At 42.0% G+C, this 19,666-nt stretch overlaps 1 protein-coding gene and 1 long non-coding RNA gene across 2 annotated transcripts in view; one reads left to right on the plus strand and one right to left on the minus strand.

Moving 5' to 3' along the window:
* Positions 1-2,313: 2,313 nt before the first annotated feature.
* Positions 2,314-9,003, minus strand: LOC135575410 (uncharacterized). Its single transcript, XR_010466131.1, has 3 exons — positions 8,376-9,003; positions 6,072-6,158; positions 2,314-2,412 (listed from the first exon to the last, which is right to left on the minus strand). It is a non-coding gene; the product is annotated as an uncharacterized LOC135575410 (long non-coding RNA).
* A 97-nt stretch (positions 9,004-9,100) lies between these two features.
* KLHL3 (kelch like family member 3) overlaps positions 9,101-19,666 on the plus strand; it is a 58,486-nt gene continuing 47,920 nt past the window's right edge. Inside the window, 3 exon segments of the mRNA XM_065029936.1 lie at positions 9,101-10,193; positions 18,262-18,277; positions 18,279-18,328. Of these exon segments, the coding sequence (XP_064886008.1) occupies positions 9,427-10,193; positions 18,262-18,277; positions 18,279-18,328 (833 nt within the window). The 5' untranslated portion in view covers positions 9,101-9,426.

Genomic DNA, 19,666 nt, shown 5'->3' on the forward strand with positions numbered 1-19,666 from the left:
ACTAATTATCTGAAACTATTCTTAGTTGTTATGCTATTGTGTTTGTAGAAAATAGGGGTGGAGGGAGACTGAGATCAGCCAGACAAACCCACTGCTTCTAGTATATTTTTATCTATTCATGATGGATTCATCTAACTGTTTTTTAAACATCTGTGGTAATCCTAGATTAGGCAGTCAAGTGCCTAATTTACTGCTAGGAAGACTTCTTTAACACCCCCCCTAAAATTTCCTTCACTTTAGTTTAGCCCATTGTTTTTTTATTCTAGGTGTGGCCTATGAATTCTGAAATGTTAATCAAAATGCTACAAGTGAGTAATGTGAATATACTTTTCTAAAGCATTTCTTGTCTTTGATTATGCCAAAAATACTATAAAAGCAAAGCTTTTCCAAAGTATTTTAGAATTTCTGCTTCTGGTTGTAGTGTAACCCAGGAAGTAAATTAAGATCTAAAAATTAAATGCGCTAGTTATACATCAGAACAAGCCATAAAAATGCATTATCTGTTTATAAAGGAAGTCAGTAAAATTAAAATATGTTCTGGTTCTATTTATAAATTACAAACAAAGGTCAGGTTGCTTATTTACATTGGCCTCTGTTTCTAATATCGCGCTGTATACAAGTCCTCCATCGGTGGAAAACCTGAAGTGTTTACTGTGTGGTCCCCTTGGTTTTACAGTCACATCAATCTGCTGCCTTCCGTAGATTTAATTTTGTTGTAAGCTGGTGTGAATTAGATCACATCCGACATCGGAAGCTTGTGAAGTGTGGCTGCTCTTGGTCCGTTTGTGTCTGACGTCACAGGTGTGTACACTACGTGGAATGTACAGCTGTGCATGAAGGGATCATGGTGTATTGTTTTCAGTCAAATACTGTAGTGTCTGTTTGCAAAGAAGGTTAATGGATAGCAGAATTTTATGTATTTTATATTAATGATCATGTTGTTTCTAAATTGCTCAATATTTATTGATGGGAAAATAGCCTTTATCGGTAGACATTGATAACTAGCTGGAAGGCTGGACTGCAACTGTAGTGAGAAGCAAACTTTGTATGCAACCTGATAACAAAAACTTAAAATATACTGCAGATAAGACTGCAATTGGCTTGCCCATGGCAGGTGTAAATTTAGTAGCTCTGCTTTTATGCGATTTCAGCAGTTCAAAAATGGCTTTATAGAATAGGAAATGGTAGGATTCTGGATGTGATTTTTAAAGAGTTTTATTAGGAATTTCTGCCTCAGCTTGCAAAACAAGCAAATCAACTGGAAACCTCAAAACAATGTGTGCTGATTCTCACTATACTGAATGCCAGTCATTATCCTGATTATCACCTCATCACAATCATTCCAAAAAAAGCCTGATCCTAAAAGCTTGCCAGGTATGAGATTCAAATTGAAGGAACATCTTCTCCAAGCATCTGGTTATATAGCAGCTGGAGGCATGACCTCAGTGTGTGTAAATGTTTCCAAACTGGTTTTAAACCAGGCAGTAATTAACCATTACAAGCACGGAGCTTGGGGCACTGTCACCTGAACTCGCCAGCTCAGAGCTGAACAGGGTCCATGTCCAGTTTGTAATAACATCTGTTGTGTTGGCAACAGCCTAACGGTGAAAAATTCTCTAGCATGTAAGTCAGTTGAGGGAAAGCTCACCCTTTGCTTTGACATTTACATGCCCAGCAGGACTTTTTTGCTGGTGGCTGACCACCCTAAGCTTGTCCTTTTGCTTAGTTGCTTCTCCCATGTTCTGCAGCAGTCGTTGTTCCTACGTGGTGGAGCCTTCTTCTTCAGAAAGCAAGATTTAGTAGAGATGTATACATACAATTTCTCAGCTTCCTAGGTGAAAGAGTTTTTCAGTAGCAGTTTGGCTATGAGCTGGTTCAGTCACCTGTAACATCTCTGGGGGGTCTGGAATATTTCTTTCTAACTAGTGTTATTCTTATAGCACTTCAAAGAGGCACAGCAAAATAAGCAAGAATAGTTGGAAATCTCTTATGCTAGTGTCAGATGTGCCGGTTAATGTCAGGAAAGTAAGATAATATGCTATGATGGAGGAAAACCACAGTCCCTTCATATTTTTCTGGTTCGTGGAGAGAACAACACCCTAATAAGGCATCTTAACCAAATAGGTTATAATTTGACCAAACCTGCAACATCTGAACAGCAGCTACATATGCACTGTACATTTTTCTCCAAATATCATGCAGATAAAGAATGATTGATGTACATGTGGAAGCTGGAGCACTGCTCCATGATTCAGATTTTTTTTCCTAATTGGAAAAAATTATTACAAAAATCACTCAGGTTCAGTACCTGGAGTTTAGGTTTCATTCCTTTTACATTCCATAGCTCTAAAGGATGGCTTTGTAATATCCTTGATGCTTCATTCTGGTCCATACCTCTCAGTTAGGTCATGCCTAGAATGAAAAGTCAACTGTTTTAAAATCTGTTTTAACTTAAAATGATATACTTATAATAGCAAACTCATTTTTTGAATTATATCGTGCCATGAACTTTTGGCTGATTTCTGGACCTTATTCAGCTGGCTTACAATTGAGATGGAGGTTGATATGCTCTCTGGCGGGAAGATTTGCATTGTTATTTTTTGGGTCAGCCAAGTTACTTTTCTTACAGAAAAAGAGATATGTAAGTAAGTGCAATAGGCATCTAACTGCATTAATTCATATTTTATAATAGTTTCCACTTTCTAAACCCTGATCTAATCCTTTGTAGCTTTCTAGAATGTTTCCAGCTGATGTTTTCCAAGAGTGATCTCTGTCAAAGAACGAATTATTTCAGTAGCTCACAGATTTGGGGGGAATATGATCATTTGTATCTCTCTCTTTTTCTTTTTTTCCCCTACAGTCTTTTTATAACAATGCTATGAGCACCAAACCCCACTGTTCTCGTGCCATGACATTCTTCACTGTCCTAATTGTTAATTAAGAAGTACTTAAATAATCAAAAGGTTTTTCCTATTAATCTTGGTCTGTTTCAATTTTCCTGCATATTTCAAGCTGTAATAGCAGTTTTGATTTTCTGAATTAAAAATATGAATTCTAGATTGCTATTTTGTGTCTAGAAAGCTTCACCTTTATATACCAACTCATTTTAAACTTTCTTGGATAGTGTGGATGTCTTGCAGCTAATGTCAGGCAGGTGCATACTGAACTTCGTAGCATAACTCCTCCTGCTGTTTTCAAACAAAGCTAAATGTCAGTCATGCAGAAGTGCCACAAAAAACATCCCACAGAGGTTCTGTGGAACGAGAAATAGATGGGGTTTAAGAAGAGGTAAGGGGAAGAAAGCAAGCAGATTTTAATTTTAACTGGAAAATACATAAAGAAAAATTTATAGATGAAGAAGATCAGAGCACGGTTGAGACTGCTGCTGGCTCCAGGTCTTCCTTTGGCAAAATATATGATCCTGGTCTGTCTTGGATGAAGATAAAGTGAAAGATCTACCATCTCGCATCTGTTGCAGCATTGCTAGATCCTTTGATCCTTGACAAGCACCTTGACTTTCCAGACTCTGTTTTGCTGTCTTACTTTCATCCCATCACTCCAAATTATGACCAGCTCTTATATAAACTTTTAGGAAAGAGAAGAAAGGAAATAATCAATTATGACAGAAGAGTGAAAAGATGAAAGAGAAAAAGAGAAATTGAGCTTCAGAGGGACAAGGAGGGAGGGTCAGATTTAAGGAAAAATGGTAATGTAAGTCCAAAGAAAAGGATGCAAATTAAGTTCTCTAATTTTCCTCTTCATCCTTCACAAAGGTGGGTTTCTCTCTTTCAGCACACTCCCCTTAAAAAGGGCTTAAGGAAAATTTGGTTCAGTAAGACGAACTCTTGATACCAAAGATATAATTCTGGTGAATTATTCTATAGTTACCTTTTTATCTGTAGAATATCTTATTTTGCATTAAGCAAATAAAAGAGAGGGGTAGTGTTTTGTTCCCCATCTGAATTGGCACAGAGTAGAAATGTTTATCCTGAAGAGTGTCACGTTCAGACTTTAGGTAGTTAAGAGCCTCTCTAGTTTCCTCTCAGTGCATTTTAATCAATCTTTTTCAATGTAAACCCTCTCCCAACCAGTGCTAACTCATGATAGTCTCAAAAGTAAGATCACAGATTTGTCGTTTATGCAGATTAAAGTACATACAGCAGATCAGAGTGAAAGACAAATCTTTTGCCAATAAAGCAAGAGCTCTCTCAAGGACAGTCGTATCTATTTTAAGTTCTTCACACTTGTAGCTGAAGCAAGGGGCCAGGATGGGGAAGTTTGTGGTGCTGCTGCATGTTTTATCACAAATGTTTTCCTATGAACTGCAAAATTATTGTCTCCCTGGGGCATTGATTTGGGTAGGAAAGAGTCTTCCAAAAGTCTAAAAATATCTCTTCGAAATGATTAGATCAAAAGTCCTTGCCCCAATGTGTGTGGATCTCAGAGTGATGTGGGAAAGCAAGGTTGAATCCTGTCTATTCCCCACCGTTTCCACATATGCACATTTAGAAAAAAACAGGATAAACTCTGTCTATAGGCAGGATGATGTTATTATAGTCTCCAAGGAGCAGAACGTCAATGCAGAACTAATTCAGCAAGCAGTCTACGTGAAGGAATCCTGTAGGTTTTAAAATGCTTTCTGTCTGCTGAAATGTAAAACCAGACCTAAATCTAGCAGATTGCACTACACCAACAAAACATACTTAAATTAATTTAAAAAACCCAGTCAATACTCTCGAATTGTTTTAAAGAAATGAATCAACACCTATTGGCTATGGAAGCCAACCACACTGATATGAACTAGATTGAAGAGGTCAAAGCTGATAAAAACTAGATTAAAGAGGTTAAAAGGATATGATTTTGCGTTTATATAAGAGTTTAGATAATAAAAATATTTATAGCTTCTAAGAGCTACTTTTGAATTCTTAACGTCCTTCTATCGCCCCTGATGCTCTTTTCCAAAATTTCAATATTCCTTTTCTGTCTTAGAAGTTTGGACCCATTAACCAGCATGACAGAAGTATGTTTCTGTAATGACAAAAAGTCCTATAAAGACTTCCTTAATAATATATTTTGTATCAGCTTGTACTAAGAGTATTTAGTGACACAGGAAGCTTAGTGCTGGAAAGAACTGTTCCAGTGCCTCTGTTTTACGATCTCTTAAGCAGTGATGCCCTCCTGTGGACTGTAGGTAATATGCTTTCTACTGGAATAACATAAATGGTTTATGCATGAAAACAAAGTGCTTTTCCTTCCTTTTAATATTCCAACACTAACTAAAATATCCCATGAAGACACTTAACACAGTTCTTTATTTGGCCAGTGCCCCTGTTTTGGGAAACACATTTTATCTCTAGGTGAGGATAACAGCTGGAGCTTTAACCTGTGTTTGACACTTAAACTGCTTATACAATGAATTTTATTCTAGATTGTTATCAGAATTGAAACAATTCAATGCTGCGACTGCCCTGTCAGGAGGGGAAAAGTGTGTATTTGTTTCGAATGCTGTTGGCATTTTAATTACATAGGACAATATTATGCTTTTACATCTCTATAGTTAAAAGCAGCTTAAAACTGTGTTGTAGCAGTTGAAGTGCTGTCTGCTTTAGCAGACTTGTCACGTCTCACACGCAGAGTGTGACGCTTGTGCTGTGGCTCTGTGCTCATGCTGCTGTGGTACCTGCGCGTCTCACATTTGCAGTGGCTTACATGGCCAGAGGGAAAAGGCACATTTTGGGAGCATGTAAAGGCACATAATCTGTAGGAATATGTATAACAAGTGACCTGATGCACTGGCCTGGTGACCGGATGCCTCACCAGGTGTTAATCCCACGGGAACTGGAGAGGTCGGAGTCTCCACGGTGGCTCAGATGACCTGGGAGGTATGAAAATCTGTGGGATACGCAGGAGAAACTGAGGTTTAGGTGTTGACGAACCCCTATATCTGCAGAGCCTGTTGGTACGTGTCAGGGCACAGGTACATTTGCAATGCATTTGGCCCTTTCAATGGGAGGACTGAACACTGAGGATGTGATTTTGAGCAAACACATGAACTATATGAAGTTACTTACACGGCAGGTGGGAAAAGATGATGGACAGGAGGACACCAGGTCAAGAGAAGTTTGGCCATTCTGTAGCATCAGAGGAGACATTTCCATCTGCAAGAAATGGGTGTGTGTATATATGCATATATATACACATATTTTATTTTTTTTAGAAAAGGTGTTTTTCTTTCGTTAACCAACCAGTCAGAAGTGCAAATGAAGGGGAAGCAGTTGGGCTATACTGAGTTGTGTCAGTGACTGATTTTGCCTACTGATTTGCTCGCATCTTAAAAACTCTTATCTCCTGCTGAAAGAAGTGACTTCTTCCTTTGATCTCTTCCTTGGCCTACTTGTCTGCCTCACTTTCAGGGGGAGAACCTGAGCTGTAAACAAGCATTCTGGTTTTCTTTTTTATCCACTGAGACCATAATTAGCTCCTCTTAATTTTTCTTCCTTTTTGCTGTAAATTAGTCAGGGTCTATAAAACTCTCATGGGTTATTTTCTACATGAAAGAGATACAAATTTATCTTGGGAAGGGCCACAGAGTTTTTACAATAAGTGGTAGGCAAAACATATTTTTGTATTTCCTGTAATTGTGTGAAGTTTGCACACGGCCTCTGGGAAGAAGCTTTTTTATTTTAATAGAGTAGGATAAGCTTGTTTATTTTAAAACCACAAATATTTCAGTGACATTATAGGCATATTCTTTTCTCTATAACTAGATTAAATGGTTGTGTCTGTCCATGCATTCAGATAAATGGATGTAAATATGTGACATCTTTCCCTGGAAGTGGTTGTCAAACACAGATGTATAATATTACTGTCATAGTAATAGTTACTCTTTATGGACTGGGCTAGAACAGAAAAAAAAACCCAAAACAGTTCAAGAAAAAACAGGTTACTATGTTGCAAATAGTAATTCTGCTGGTTAATGATAATCAAAGTCTTTGAGAATAAAGTAAGAAAAGTTGCCCAGCTGACAGAAATGAGGCCAGAATTTTACTAGCAGTGATCACCTCTGGAGTTGACACCATCTGAAGAGGAATAAGGAAGAATCGGTATTTACTTTGTGCTGACATGTTCAGCCTCTCTGGACTTCACCAGTTAACAGACCTCCCGGCACAGTCGATGTTCCGCACTTGTGTCCACACGTCTCCAAGGGTGCGTTTTCACAGCGATTGATCTAAATCGGGGAATGTTGCAGTTCTGCTTCCTCCCTCCCACCAGCACTCATGGGATCATACCAAAAACTTTCAGAAAGCTGAGGCAGGTAAAACTAAGCTTTTTTCATGTTCAAGTTATTTTTGGTTGTCTCGGTTCTCTGAAGTGCGTCGCTGTGTGTGTGCACCAGCATTGGGGCTGGCACATGGGAGAAGGGAGGATCACAGGACAGCGGCAATGCCAGCACTCATCAGTTCAGACAATTCTGATCCGGTGCCTTAGACAAACCTGCACCTACCGGGTTAGAAGGGGCGGAATATTCAGTACACACCTTTATAAAGGCTCCCAGGATTGGTGTTGGAGGGAAGACTCACGCTCTTCGCCCTGAGCAGGGGACCAGTGATGTGTTAAGGAGGGGATCCTGGATAAGATCTTGCTTGAAACCAGGTGCTCTAACAGGCACTTGTAATTAACCCAATCCCCAAAACCTTCAGTTTACTGTGCACTAATCTGGATTTTCCATCTCTGACTCCGGAGGATAAGGTGACTTCTAATTGTGGGGTTTGGTGCAAATGTTCCTGGGTGGCACAGAGAACAAAACAGCAGAGATAGGCTTTTGAAAGCCGAGAACTGGGATATAAAGCAGGTGTTACATAGGGGACTTTGATGAAGATTTTGGAAAACATCTGTGGAATTATCATAGATGAGACAAGACAGACTTGCTTTTTGGGATCTCGTGCCTGAAAAAGCAAAGCAACAGAACACAAGGAACAGAGCAAATGGGGAGAGGTGCCAACAGAGGAAATCTGGGTGGAGCCCACGGTGTTACAGCACATACATTAACGGAGAGGAAGATCGGGCTGAGTGCTCTATGTACAGATGCTTTAACGCTTTGCGAGTTCTTGGGATTTGCACTCACTTTAATATATTTGATCATGTGGTTATTTTTCAAAGATTGTCTCAATGTCTAAACTGCAACTTATCTCATTGTGGACATAATGAACAAGGGAAGAAGCCACCTGAAGAGGATGTGAACGTGCTTTCACTGGAGGTTTTAGAAATAGATTAGACAACTTATCTATGAGGAACACTAAGAAAATTAAAATGAGTTTCAGACACTGTGTGGTGCAGGCTAACATGCCTAGAGAAATGTGAACTGAGCTTTTCACCTTCAAGGAAAGACAATTTCACCACAAAAGTCGTTCTTGGCTCCTAGATAATTTTCAACATAAAATCCACCTGCAGTGGGAAAAGCGAAAGAGAAGCTGCCGGAGACAACAGACCAAGTGGTTGGGAGCACGTTGGGAAGGGGAGAACGGCCAAGTGGGAGCGGACAGGGGCTGGACGGCCCGGGGCGGTCGGAGGCCCCGCTGAGGGGGATGGCTGAGGGGGATGGCGGGCGGGGGGCGCGCGGCGCGGCAGCCTAACGGTCCGCGGTTCAAACGCTCCCGCGCGAGCCGCCCGCGGACCCTCCGCCCGCTGCACCCGCCCGCGGGGCGGGGCCGCCGGGGAGAAAGCGCGCGGCCGGGCCGGAGGAAGCCCATTGGCTGACGGCTGCGGGCTTGGCGCATTGGCGCAGCCCACGCCGGGCCGTGTCCCGCCCCTTCTCTCGGCGCGCGCGGAAGGTGTCCACATCACGGGCCGCTACAACTCAACCCTATTGGCTGCCTGCCGCGTCTGTCGCCGCCGAGCCCCGGGACTTTTGCCGACGCGCGGAGCAGGTCGCGCCCTCTGATTAGTCGACGCACTCGTCGATCGTGGCCGGAACCCCGCCCCTAAAGGTGAGTCGCGGGCGGCCCCGGCGGCGCCTTCTCATTGGTTGCGGCGGCATGAGCGGGGGGCGTGCGCGGTGGCCCCCGGGCGGGCGGGGCTCCCGGCGTCCCCTTTGTGTGGGCACCAGTCGCCGGCGGAGCAGCCGTAGCCGCCATTTTGTGCGTGCCTGTGTTTTCCCCCGCCCCCAACTCCTCTCTGCGGGAGCGGCGGCAGCCGGGGCGCCCCGTCTCTTCTGCTGGCCAGGTGAGGCGAAGCGAAGGCGTTGGGCCAGGTCGAGGCAGCCATCGCCGGCGGCTGCCGCAGCCGTGAGGTCGCGCTGTTCGCAGCGAGTGAGGGGGAAGAAGCGGCAAGACGGAGAAGGGGGGGGAAAAACCTTCAGAGCTGCCCCCCAACGGGAGGAGGAGTCTCGGCGCCAGGCCCAGGCGCAGCCCCGGCACCGGCGGCAGCATGGAGAACTCGCAGCTATGCAAGCTGTTCATCGGCGGCCTGAACGTGCAGACCACGGAGGCCGGGCTGCGGGAGCACTTCGCGGCCTACGGGACCCTCACCGACTGCGTGGTTGTGCTTAACCCGCAGACCAAGCGCTCCCGCTGCTTCGGCTTCGTCACCTACTCGGCGGTGGAGGAGGCGGACGCCGCCATGGCCGCTTCCCCTCACGCCGTGGACGGGAACGCGGTGGAGCTCAAGCGGGCCGTGTCCCGGGAGGACTCGGCCAAACCGGGGGCTCACGCTAAGGTGAAGAAGCTCTTCGTGGGCGGTCTCAAAGGGGACGTGGGCGAAGGGGACCTGGTGCAGCATTTCAGCCAGTTCGGCCCCGTGGAGAAGGCCGAGATCATCGCCGACAAACAGAGCGGGAAGAAACGCGGCTTCGGCTTCGTCTATTTCCAGAACCACGACGCCGCCGACAAGGCGGCCGTGGTCAAGTTCCACCCGATCCAGGGCCACCGCGTGGAAGTCAAGAAGGCCGTGCCCAAGGAGGACATCCAGGCGGGCGGGGGAGGCGGCGGCTCCTCCCGGCCCTCCCGGGGAGGCAGAGGAGGCGGAAGGGGTCGGGGCGGAGGTGGATCCAGTAACCGGGATCACAACGGGCTTTCCAAAGGAGGCGGCGGTTACAACAGCTACGGCGGCTACGGTGGAGGAGGCGGCGGCGGTTACGGCTCCTATGGCAGCGGCTCCTACGGAGGCGGAGGGGGAGGCGGCGACTACGGCAACGGGTACGGCGGGTTCGGCAGCTACAGCCAGCACCAGTCCTCCTACGGCCCCATGAAGAGTGGCGGAGGAGGTGGAGGAGGGGGCGGCAACTGGGGGGGCCGCAGTAACAGTGGACCGTACAGAGGAGGCTATGGTGGGGGAGGCTACGGGGGCGGCTCTTTCTGAGCTGGAGTTCCCATACCTGTTGGGGGTGGCGTGGAGAGCCCTCCCTTTGCTACGGGGCAGCTTCTAAATGGTTTCTTCCCTCAGTCGCCGAAGGGCAGCTCCTTTTAAATGCCTCCCTGCTGTGGGAGCAGCTCCTATACATGCCCCCGGGGGTCGCCTCTGCTGCCGGTGCCACTTCTTTCTCTCTGAAGATGGACTGGGCCCCACACACACATACTTTGTGTTACAGTCATTGATGGACTCTATTTTTTTATTATTACTTGGACCTTGGTCGTTTTTATACTAGCAACGAAAAATGTCTTGTTTTAATTTGTTTTTTGGGGGTATGGGGTGGGAAGTGTCTTGCTGATCTGGAGTAAACACTGGGGAGGGTTATGGGGGAATTTCCTTTGTTGTAAGGACTTGATACCTGGCTACTACGTTTTTTCTACAAAATCTACTCGGATCCCATGACTGAAATTAACACTTCTGTAAAGGAGGAGAAAAAATCGTTTTTACGTTTTTTATTTTTTAAATAAATCATTGTGTTCATTGACCTTTACATGTCTAATTTTTTTTTCCTAGGATCCATTCCGTACGGTTTTAAACCTTTTCTAGGTTTGAAGCAAGCGTTCCTCTGCTTTAAAATCTCTGTGTACTTAGAGTAAATATTTTATTGCCAGTAAAGGTCCTAACTGACTTTTTTGCTACCCCTCGAGTGGACTTATTGGTTTTCAAACACTCGACAGAAATTTTTGAATTACTAATCCGTGAATGTGGTCTGTTTTTTAAATACTTGTTCTCACTTCTGCAGTTTGTGTGCATCCACCGTCTTGTACCAGGCAGTTTGATGTGCTGACATGGTTGGTCAGTTTTTTCTATAGGACTTTTCCATCAACGTGTACTGTGTAGTTTTGAAGAACTAGTTTGTGTTAAGCATGTGCTTCATTCGTATAAAATGTTCAGAATTTCTGATTGCTTAGCTTTAAGTCCTCTTATTGGTTTGTCTGTGTATCATTCCTTCCAGGAAAGGGTCGACATTGATCCTGTCTATTAAAGGCAAACTTGTTTTTATAGTACTGGGTTAACAGACTTTTCTCTCTGAACTGTTGTCCTTCGTTAAAGTTCCCCAAGAATCTCTCGCAGCACCATCTACTGACAGGATGGCAGCCCCCTTGCTGCAGGCTTCATTACAGCAGGAGTAAAACTGGTTTGCTAACAATTGTACTAGACTTTTGAAAGTTATTTTATGCCACTAGGTGACTGGTGTAGAATGCAATGACATCTGCATGTCAACAAAGATGGGTTCCATGAGTATTGACTGGAAAAAAAAGAGTGGATTTGCAATACCTGCCTCAGCATGCAGTCTTTATTTTTAATAATTGCAGTTGCCCATATTTAAAAAAGTTATAATCTAAACCATGTGGGCAAAGTGCCATGATAAATGAACCAGCTAAGTGTACTAGTAACAAAGGTGCCAGTTGTAAAGCAAAAATATCTGTGTAGTCTGCTTGATTAACAACTGTATATTTGTAGCCCTTTCACACAATAGAATTAAAGTTTGTTGTTTATTAAAGAGTATAATGTTTTAGGGGAAAACTGCCTTCCTGCATAGAAATATAGAATAGCAACGTTTATGGATATGAAATAAAGATTTGAATTCCTTATATACTTGAGTGAGAGTATGTATGACATGGGGCATGGATTTACAAAGTTATTTTGACTTGAGATTTCTAAGCACTTAGTCTTTAATGCTGATGTTTTGTGGGCCTGCATCTTAAAAGCTGATTTTTGCTTTGCTCTGGATATGCAACATATGAGGCATGTAATTGTACTGATTTGAGTAGAAAGTTAAATGTCTAGGGCTTTGTGCTTCTGGGCTGAAGGATTTTGTATGAAATTTCAAGGTATTTGCAGTCTTTGGTGTCAATCTAACCTGAGGCTGATTTTACTTGAAATGAGTCCTTTTGTTGCTATTAGGAGTAGAACTAGCATGAACTTAATTACCTATGTGAGCTTAAATAAACAGAATAACCTTTTGATATCATCAGGGTTTAAACCTAGAGCTGAGTTTCCTCTTGATTGTGATAATTTATCTCCTATAGTGAAACTGGTTCTCTTGGGCTTAGTTTTATAAATAGGCTCCAAGTAACTTGCTCTTTGCAATTATATTGTAATTTTATCCCAAAAGCTTGTTGTGAACCAGTATCACTGATACGTTGTTGAAAGTCTAAGTTGTTTCAGAGGAGTTTGTGAAACTCTGCAAGTACCAGCTCTGGTTGGTGTCTGGCTTCAGGTGGTTGGTTTTATTTCAGTTCACTGGGCTTGGAGGTTTTTTTACTTTACCTTTGCACTTTAGAACTATGTTGGACAGTCATCCTTGAACTTCACTTGAAGAACAGCTTTCGTTTTTGTAACTGAAATTAACTACCAAGTTCTAGGTCTTGTCTTAGTTTAGGTATGCAATTTAGTCCCTTGTAATAGTGAATTGCCTTAACTTTATCAAGGGATGGCCTGGTTTTGAAAGAAATAGTTATATCCACTTCTGTGGTCTGACTTGTCATTTGACTTGGAAAGGTAAAGATTTGCGCACTAAATGTAGCTCTGTGGTATTTTCTCATGTTATGTGCCATGAAGGAATATGTTGATACTATTGAAACAAGTAGGCTTTTTTAAAGAAGTGACTTCATGTGTGAAATCTGGCGGTTTTGCTGAGCTGTAGCTTGATTTTGAGAATTGTTGTCCTGAAATGTGCTGTTTGATTATCTGTATGTAATAGCCCTCTTGTAGGACTGGTGTCTTGTAGAATAAAAAGTAGATTTGAGGAACTGCCCCTATATTAGGGAGCATGCTACCTAATTTCTGTCTTAAAAAGATTGTTTTCTGTTTAACTGTGTTCTGTGGTGAGCATCTTGAGTAGCTCAGACTTGCTCTACTGTGACCTCTCATCTCTTGGTAGCAAGAATGTTCTTGTGACCACGCAGGTAACGTTTGGGAGGCTGGTGTGTTTGTTTAATAAGAGGCAATAATGCTTGGATGTACCGTGGAATACAGAAAGAGATGCAAACCTGTACTCGATAGCATTAAAGACACAGGGACCTAAGACTCTCTTTGAATATAAACATGTTCTTAGTACAGTTCCTAGTAAACAGAGGAGATTGTTGCTAAAGCTTTGCTTATGTATTTAATGATTTTTCTGACCATTGGGTGGATTTGTGCATGTAGAGTTGAATAGGAAGTAGTATATAGCTGGTGTGTAAATAAAGGAGTTAGTGACTGCACAGTTGCTCCATGATGGTCACAGAAATAAAAAGAAAGTAACTTTAGTTTTCTGCTCCTTAGTTTGTTGTTTAGTTCTGATGTATATGTGTGTGAAATTATGTCATCAATGTCATGGCCTTTTCTTCAGGAATGAATGCTGGATTGTGATGGTTTCACCTGTGAGAAAGAGGAAATGAGAGCAATTAGTTTACTTTCAGCATTACATAATGAAAGTAAAAGCACAGTAGTTTTCTTAAAACACAGATGTTATTTTTATTTTTGTAATCTGCGTGAAAATAAATTGCCCCAAAGCAAGCTTTTCAGAGACTACAGTGTTACAGTATAGCTCAGTGTGTAGTCATGTATGCAGTTTTTTAATAGTAGTGGGTATTCATGTCTACTCTAAAGTATAATTTGTTCTTGATTCTGCGGCTTGTGTGACTTGTAAATTTTATTTGGCTAGTAAAATTAGTCTAACATACACTTTTATAATACTGATGACTACTGCATTAAAAAGGAACATGCTAAACACCTGTATACATAATTAATTGATACTTGCACAATTCAGTAGAAGTACCTGATTTGTTTGTTTTAACATTGAGTGATGAAGAGGTAATTTAGAACAGCAGTAACAGCTGAAACAGCTTTGATCACAGTAAATCTCTGTGGGTCACTGACTGTATTACAGCTGTGATGCATTTGTGAAATAAAAGCTATGCCTTGCCCTGCAAGTATACTTGTGTAGTATACTTAGGGAAACAATACTTTCTGAATGGAGCAAGATTTGGGGTTTCTGTTGTGTCTGGAAGCAGTTGCAAGTGGTGCAGCTGCAGTACCAGCTCCTAGACTCCCAGCTGTGCATCCAGAGGGGCAGATGTGCTGGGAGGGCAGCGGTGTGCATGGCAGGGCTGCTGGCATGAGATGGGCTGGAATTGGATACTTTGTGCATTGATACCTGACAAACAGTGAAGCTGAGGTATTTTAAAATGGTTAAAATTGGAATTTAAAGTTCTCAACTGCTTTATGGTGTTCTTTCCCTGCCCCCACTAACTTAGATCCCTTCCATAAAGCAAATTTTGCTTTTGTTTAGCATTGAAAAACCTAAGTGGATAGTGACGGTCAGAACACTGGTTTATTATCCTGCTCTGTCAGCTGATACTATTGTTGCATTAATGGCAGTGCTATTGCTGCTGAAAAGGGTCTGAGCTGGAGTGGTGCTGAGGACCCCAGCCTCCCATTCGAGGGTGAAAACAGAGCAGGTTCTTTTTTCTGTGTACTTCAGTGTGTTCTTTCTAAAATGCCAAAGTTTGGTTTAAATTGTGAATGAATCTCTAAAAAAGAAAACTGAAGGACATGCTTCTGAGATGCATGTAGTAAAACACAGTGCATTTAGTGAGAATGGGATTTTTGCACCTGCAGTCTGTGGGATGATTTGGTTTCTAATAGAAGGTACCTTATCCAAGCCTTTTAAAAAGGATTGCTTGTCCTGAAGTGGCTATTATGGATTAGTGTTTATCATGTAATCAACAGTTTGTACCACATTTACGTAGTATTTGTTATGTACCTCTGCTTTCTAAGCTATTTCATAGGAAGAAGGCATTTCTGATGTCTTTAAAACTATATGTCTATATATAATACCTTGGGTCAATACTAGGTGATTGAAAGTGTAACCCCCCCAAATTTCAGTCTTTTCCCTTAGCCAGAGGTATAGTTTACAAAACAATGTGTTATTTAATATTTTTTTGCATGACCAATTCTGAGCTCTGGTGTATGCATCTCTTAAAGATGAGTTTTCTGTTTGTTATTTTTTTTATTTCTTAAATGAATAAAACAGTTACATCCCTGCTTCACTTCAAAATGTATTTCAGAATGCAAGCACACCATCAGGAGTTCTAAGCCAGCCTGGAAAAGCGCACTTTGCTCTTGTTGATGGGCTTTTTTTTCACTCTGCTATTGAAGTATTACTGCTCTACTATTTCTGGGGTGTGTGTATACGCGTACGCAGATACATTACAGTACAAATAAACACTCATTAAAGGTAAATGGAAGTTGATGTAATTTAAGTACCACTATTGACAGGTGTCAAATGTGTGTTTCTTGTAAGAAGATGAAAGGCTTTCTACTATATATCTTTACGTAGGAATTTTTTGTAATTTTCCTGTGTCTTAGGACTTGTACAGAGGCTGATGGAGTTGGGTGCTTTCCTCCTTGATGTTCCTTGACAAATCCTAGTCTTCCCCACCTTTGCTTTCAGAACTCACCTCAATTTCTGCTTATATATAAAGGGGATGAAATATATGATCACTTTTGAACTGATACCTTTTGTTCATGTGGTTCCAAGATTCTTTTAATCATATCTATATTCCCTTTAGCAACATGTAACCCATCCTGTGGGGAAAATGGTTAGTGGGAACACTAAAACAGCAATGGCTGTAAAGCTGTAGTTTGGAGAAGAGAGGCGTTCTTCAGATTCTTTTATTTCCTGTAGTTCTCCCATCTATAGTTAAAAAGATGGAACACTTCAGGTCTAGAATGTAGCAAAAAAAAAAAAGCATTAAAAAATATTCAAATGTTATTTTGTGTTCTTGGTTCAGCCTTTGCCAGTAAGATACCTAAACAAAAAGATGCTTTTTCTAAAGTACTTTCTCAGTGTGATTGATCTTGGTTTAACTTTTTTTCCTGAAAGTCTGTTAGGCAAAGCTGTGGTATTGTCTATTGCTATTATAGACAGCATCCAGCTTAGAGCACTGGCTATTCTCAGATTGTCAGCCATCCAAGTAACCAAAGCTCCTTAACTTTGAAAACTAGATGTCAAGCCCAGTCAGACTAATAATGCCATCTGTCTGAGACATCTGGATATTAACCCTCTTATTCTGATGCATACAGTTTCCTTCCTGAATGCTTTAGCAAATAAAAACTATACAGATTTGGGAAGAACAACTCTTCCTCAAATAAAAATGGAACTACAGTATGTAGAGCTACAGAAATTTTGATATAGTACGTTCATTACAATCTTACCAGTAAAGAATCAATGCCAATTTAGAAAGGGATTATGTTTCTGACTGGAAATATGTCAAGATGCACATTTGCTCACTGCAATCATAGTGCAAATCACTGAACATTGCAGAAAAATTCAGTAGAAGCAGAATGAGCTGATGTATCTGAAAATACTTAGGTTGCTCAAATGCTACTTTGTACAGTGCAACTGCCAACCAGTTTGTTTCACAGAAACGTTTTTCTCACTGGGAATACTGTTTTGAATGGAAAGGCAAGCAAAGTTACACATCTGAAAATACACTGTCTGTAATCAATATAAAGATGAATAACATCTCAGTCTCTTCTGTCAGTTCTGTAACTTTTTGTGGTTTTACAATGGGCTTTTTCTATTTTGTAAGAAATTTTGCTTTCCACAAAATCCTGGAGGAAGGAAGCATGGGTCTATTCACTGCAGGCTTGGATTAAAGCAATGCTGAATAAAATGCACAAGTAGTATTTGGGGTTGGAGGTTCGTGCTCTTTTTCCTGTTCTCTTTCTCTAAGGATCAATAATCTTGTTTTCTTTACTGCATGCTAACACAGTTTCAGTGGAAAACCTCCCTCTCCCAACCACACACCCTGCTGAATGTCTTACAAGGTGGGCTGGGCATGGCCCTGGGGGGAGGCTGTGCTTACCTCCCTGTTTTACACAAGCACAGCACTATTGGCTGAGTTTTGAAATTGTTTACTCCTATTTAATCTTCCAGGTCTCCTCCCTCCTCCAAAGGGATGCCCTCTGGTTTTGGGCTCTCTTATTGCTCTCTGGCTGAGTTGCAGAGGAGTGAGAGATTTCTGATGCTAGATTCCCAATTGTCTCTGTGTGGTTACCTACTACCTTTTCAAGCTTTAGTTATCTTTTAAGCTTACTGGTTAACAAGTTCAGCCAAAGTCCTTCGCTGTGTGATTTCATTTGGGCTTGTTTAGTTGTTTTCTTTCCACCACTGCTGGAATATTGATGCTCTGTTTACTGGAGAGAGCTCCTTTAAGTCCTCTCTGATTGCAAGTTCAGGACTTTTCCCCTGAAATCACTACTGGACTGCAGGGTGGTTGTAGTTGTAATTGCTAAAGCCTCTTGCATTGGACATGTAGCGAAGTGCATCCTGCAAAAGAAGTACTACTAGCTTTCTACTGTTAGTTTCATGAAGATGTATCCTCCTGATAAAGAGAGATCCCCAGGAGCACAAGGGGGTTTCCAGCCTTTGCAGTAAGTAAGCTGGTGTGAACTGCTGTGCCTTTTTCCCCTTCAGGCCCTTCTGTCATTTCCTGCCATTTTAAATGTAGGAAAGCTTTTTGTTCTGTATTTGTATCGCTTAGAAGTTGTTGAGGTTTTCTTTTACTCATCCAGCAGCAACTAGAATTTGGGCTTCTGCTCTGTGGTATCAATGGTACATTTAAAGCCTCTTTGAGGCATGAGCTTGGTGATGAATTGGCACCACACATTTTGGATGTGTTTGTATGCATCTGGTGGCATTGGGGAGTTTATTTTCCATGTACAAGGGAATCAGCTGAGAGGTACTTGAGAAACATCATATTTGGAAGGAAAAACTGGGCTCATTTTATTGCTGGTGGCCAAAAGTGTTGCAATGTGCTCTCTAATGCCTTCTCAAAGTGTTTTCTTTCTCCCTCGCAGGGTGCACTTCTGCATGGAGAGAGAGGATGGGAAAGCTGAGCCCTGAAAAGCACCTCACAGAAGTGCAGTAAGTGAAGAGAAACCCAAGCTGAGCCCCTGACATACAGTTCTCATTCTGAATATGCTATGGAGATTGAGCAAAAAAGGTGTTTGCCTAGAAAATACCAAGCTGTATAATGAAGGACAATCAGTTATCTGCCAGGAAGACACGCTTCATGAGACAGCTTTTTCTGTTCAGGTAAAATAATGTGCCTGCAGAAACAATCTTGCCTTAATTTTCATGTGTGGCAGCTGTGCGATTTACTCATTTGTGTTAATGTTGCAGCATGTTGTTACTACACTAGAGTGGTGGGCTGTGTTTCTTGGCTTTTGCAAAGAATATAAAGTGAAATGTTTTTTAAAAAATGTCAAGTACAGAGCAAGGCGATGAGTGGACAAGGAATCATAGTAAAAAGACCTGGGTTGGGGTGGTCAGATCCTGAATGAGAGTACGTTTGTTTATGCTCTTCTGTGAGTTACGTTATACAAATATTAATTAAGCCGTGCAACATCTTTATGAAGCATATGGGTAGTTTCCCTTTATTACAGAGGGTAAGAGCGGTAGCATTAAGGGACATGTTATGAATACAAAGAATCACATTAAAATGATATCTTAACAGGTAAAAATTTTGGGGAAAAAAAGGGACATTTTGGACCATTGCTCAAGTCTGTGTGTTCAACCTGTAGTGAGAACTGGACTCTTCAGTGGGTGACAGAAATGGGAGTCAAAAATAAGGACTTAAGATGCAGAGGGACTTGATAGTATTTAGGCATCTGAATATTGACCTTTGCTTTTGTTTCAGTCCCTGCAACAGTTGTTTTTGCAGCTTGCCTTCTGAATGTTCATTTTTCCTTTTGGATGCTCCATTCTAAACCATAAAATCTACCTGAAAATCTTCCAGCAAGTTTCTGATAAATACATAATATGACTAGAGGGCAGGAAATCTGTGCTTCTGACACAGCTGGCCCCGGGTGACATCAATTGCTTATGCTACAGGAAAGAGTAAGAGGAGGAGTGGGAAGAACATTTTCAGCTGATCTGTTACTGCTGTGTTGGGTGAGCAATAGAATGGCTTATGCCCTAGAAATCCCAGCCTGAGGGTGAAGATGGCCAGGGGTTGTTATTCTAAAGGTGGTATCATTATGATGAAACTATTGGAGTAAAACGACTGTTTTCACAGGAATGGTGATTTATGGTCAGGTGATTATGTTAATCTTGATCCCTTAAGGAAAACTTGTTTTGTAAGCCCTAATTTTGCTGGCCTGTGGCAGGGTGTGAAAATGGGACATTTACCAGCAGAGGGCAACAGTCCCGGGGGCTGGGAATGCTGGTGCTTCTACAGCATCTCTGCTTGGGGAGCCTGAT

Source organism: Columba livia, chromosome 14 (assembly GCF_036013475.1).
Source record: "Columba livia isolate bColLiv1 breed racing homer chromosome 14, bColLiv1.pat.W.v2, whole genome shotgun sequence".
Lineage (NCBI taxonomy): Eukaryota > Metazoa > Chordata > Aves > Columbiformes > Columbidae > Columba > Columba livia.